At 50.0% G+C, this 3,229-nt stretch overlaps 3 protein-coding genes across 3 annotated transcripts; 2 read left to right on the forward strand and 1 right to left on the reverse strand.

Annotated features, from left to right (window-relative positions):
* Positions 1-1,197: 1,197 nt before the first annotated feature.
* Positions 1,198-1,440, forward strand: PPTG_22590 (hypothetical protein; the record flags this gene model as incomplete). Its single annotated transcript, XM_008905191.1, has 1 exon — positions 1,198-1,440. The coding sequence occupies one exon, from the start codon at positions 1,198-1,200 to the stop codon at positions 1,438-1,440; it is 243 nt and encodes an 80-aa protein (XP_008903439.1).
* Positions 1,441-2,118: 678 nt separating this feature from the next.
* Positions 2,119-2,441, reverse strand: PPTG_22591 (hypothetical protein; the record flags this gene model as incomplete). The annotated part of the gene is made up of 2 exons (XM_008905192.1): positions 2,119-2,277; positions 2,358-2,441. 2 exons carry the CDS (start codon positions 2,439-2,441, stop codon positions 2,119-2,121), a joined length of 243 nt encoding a protein of 80 aa, XP_008903440.1.
* A 51-nt stretch (positions 2,442-2,492) lies between these two features.
* Positions 2,493-2,765, forward strand: PPTG_22592 (hypothetical protein; the record flags this gene model as incomplete). The annotated part of the gene is made up of 1 exon (XM_008905193.1): positions 2,493-2,765. One exon carries the CDS (start codon positions 2,493-2,495, stop codon positions 2,763-2,765), a length of 273 nt encoding a protein of 90 aa, XP_008903441.1.
* Positions 2,766-3,229: the final 464 nt, after the last annotated feature.

Consider the following 3,229-nt stretch of genomic DNA (forward strand, 5'->3'; position numbering starts at 1 on the left):
GTATCGGGAGGAATTAATACAACCAGAAAAACGGTTCTGGATCCGAAAACTTGTCCTGCAGTTTAGGACTATTTGAGGACCAATTCATGACTCGCAGGACATTTTTTCAGGTGTATTAAGGGTACGCTTCCCAATTTATAATGTCTAGGTGAGCGCGACAACGCTCCAGACCAACTAAGGTAAGCGGGTGTGAGGAGGGCCCAGCGCCGAGCTCACCAGCGAGCAGGACGCTGCCCACTCAGTACATCCTATCTTTCTATCGCGAGCGAAGCGAACCGCGGCTGGTCACTTTTTATTTATTTTATTGGTACTCTTCTATATAATTAACTCACCTAAAAATGGTGAATGCACCTAAATTTAGGATATTTTGTAGGACACTTTCAGCGTTTGCAGGACATTTTGTAGGACATAGTCGACGGACATTTTTTCGGATGCATGACCATTTTTCTGGTTGCATTAAATCCATTCGGTCGTATGAGCGAGTGAAACTGGATTACTGCTGGTATGGCTTGTACGCGGACGTCGAGAAACATGTTAAGTCATGTCCCCACTGCAGCTCAAGTAAAAGTCGACCACAGCTACGAGGGTACTCTCCAGGCAACATTCTTGCCGAACGACCCTTCGAAATGGTGTCCAGGGACTTCGTTATACCCTTACCGAGGTCTCGCCGAGAAAATACTTCGCTTCTTTTGTTCCCGTGTTCATATACTGGCTTCGTCATAGCAAGGGCAATGGCTGACACGTTTGCACTCATGGTTGCACAAGCGTTCGAAGAGTGCATTTACCGAAAATTTGGTGCACGGTCTCTAATCCGACATGATCGTGACCCTCGCTCCATGAGCGAGGTGTTCCAGGCATTCGCCGATATGATGCAGTCCAGGTCGCGCGCTACGCTAAGTTACAGACCACAAGCCAATGGACAACAGAAAAGGTCGGTCAAGACAGTGATGCAGTCGGTAAAAGTGTAAGACAAAGACCCATTACAACAAGACTGGGACGAGATTGCAGAACGGCTGATATTTGCGATTAATAACTCGTACGACGCGACAAGAAAAGAGACGCCATTCTACCTCGTCCACGGATGGGACGCACACTCGACACTGCATGCAATGACGTCTTCGTTACGCCGAGGTTCCGCGAAGCAATCTGACGCGCTGGCGTGGGGAAGTGAATAGACAGCACGAAATTGCACTAGAGATGGCCAAAGAGTACCAGGTGGCAGAAAAGGTGCGAAGATCCAGAGAGCACAATGATGCGCTGAGCTGGAAGGAAAGGACAGCGTTGCCTCAACGATTTGACAGTGAAACTGCCTGTCAAGATGGTGTCGACAATGAGGGTGATGAGCAAGTGACTAAGTCTCTGTTCGAACCTGGAAGTCACGTCTGGCTCTATATGGAACGCGTTAAGCCTGGGCTTACCAAGAAACCCGCGCACCGATGACATGGTCCGTTTAGAATTAAGCGCAAGGTCGAAGAGTATGCATACGAGTTGAAACTTCCTGACGGAAGTGGATACCGCTTCTATCCGGTAGTCCTTGTCTCCAGTCTCAAGTCAGTAAATGAATTTAAAGACCGAACGAGGACTCGGTTGATACACGATGTAACTGAACAGTCGCGTCTCGACTTCGACGAGGAGCTCCTACCGGAAGATAGTTGGGAGCCTGATCGACTTGCTGGAGAAAGTGGAGTGAAAACCATTCTCGAGGACCGGATACCAATGTCAACAAGGACTGGCCGAGCCGTACGTGAATTCAAGATTCAATGGGATGACCAGGATGAGCCTACATGGGTAGCTATCACCAACCTGTCTTGTGGTGGCATGTTATATGATTACATACGACGAAAGCGAAGTGAACATCGCCTCCAGATGGTCCAAGTCTGATGAAGACGAGAACCGAATTTATGATGACCTGCCCTTGGGGCAATACAGCCCAAGGTCTCAGACGACCTGCTACTGCAGCAACTTTCATATTACATTTAAATTGTGAACAACCTCCCGGATGGAAATATAACGAAGAAGAAACATACAATGTGCATCGAGGGATCGCGGGTTGTATTATCACTGTTGCCAGAGACGATGACGACAGCATTTGGCTACTTACTGAGGGCTGATGTGACTCTACAACCGCGCTGGAGCTTGCAGTTGGAATAAAAGCTGGCGCTGGAGCCGCGGCGCTTGGCATATGGTGAGCGACACAGCCGGAACCGACTTGCCCGCAGAAATCGCCGATATTGCCGAACTTGGGGTCATGGACGACGTTGACGTCGATGCCGAGGTCTGGCAGCACAACAACAGAGAGAACAGCATCAACACACGATGAACAAGATGTTAGCAAGGTGCAAAGTGCGAAGACATACTTTTGTGATAGTCCTTGACGCTGCTGGAGTCGACACTGACGCAGGTGAGGCCTCACGCGACAGTTGAACAGCTGAAGAAGACATCGAAGCCAAATTCTTCATGACAAAGAAGAACAAGAAGCATCAAGACGGTCCATGCAGTCAATCCGAGGTGACTGTGCAGTGAGGAGTGACGAACAGCAGTATCTTATCGTTGGAGCCGAACTGGAGTCAAGGCCAAAGTGCAAGGCGACACGGCAGGATTCATCAAGAGCGCGGGACGACTTGGCCATGCAGCTGGACACGAAGGCGCCACGCCGCTCGCCAATGCGGTGGTTCGCAGCGCGGTGGGGGCAGTTGTGGTGTCGGGAAGCGCCCGAAATCCGAATCGCCCTCGCCGCTGCTGCTGTTGCTGCCGTAGGGGACTGACACGGATCAAATTTGTGAAATGTGTGGCCGATCGCTGATTGGCTCATCAGATCCCGCAGTGAAGTGATAGTCATTAGTACGAGGCAGTATGGCGCACACCACTGGATGGCCGTTGGACACGACTGGTCATATCCGGATGGTATCCGGATGGCAACTCCTCGAGACCTCGCCCAACTGTCGCCGAAACCTCGTTGGTTACAAGATCCACAACGGACAAGTTCACACTAGATATCTGTATATGACATATTAAAGAGTAGATAAGAAGATAAGCGCCTTTGTGCGCAACAAACAGAGCAGAATTTCCTCCAGATCGCACAAGTCAAGTCCGGCTGCGGTAAGTAACCGTAGCGACAGGTCAAGCTTGATCGACAGGATTATGCATGCTGGTGGACACGCTGGCTGAGAAGATCGATGTAGTGAAGCGCCAGTTGGCTTTTACGAATAAGAAAACTGATTGATGGGAA

This window comes from Phytophthora parasitica (genome assembly GCF_000247585.1).
Source record: "Phytophthora parasitica INRA-310 unplaced genomic scaffold supercont2.19, whole genome shotgun sequence".
In the NCBI taxonomy this organism is placed as follows: Eukaryota; Oomycota; class Peronosporomycetes; order Peronosporales; family Peronosporaceae; genus Phytophthora; species Phytophthora nicotianae.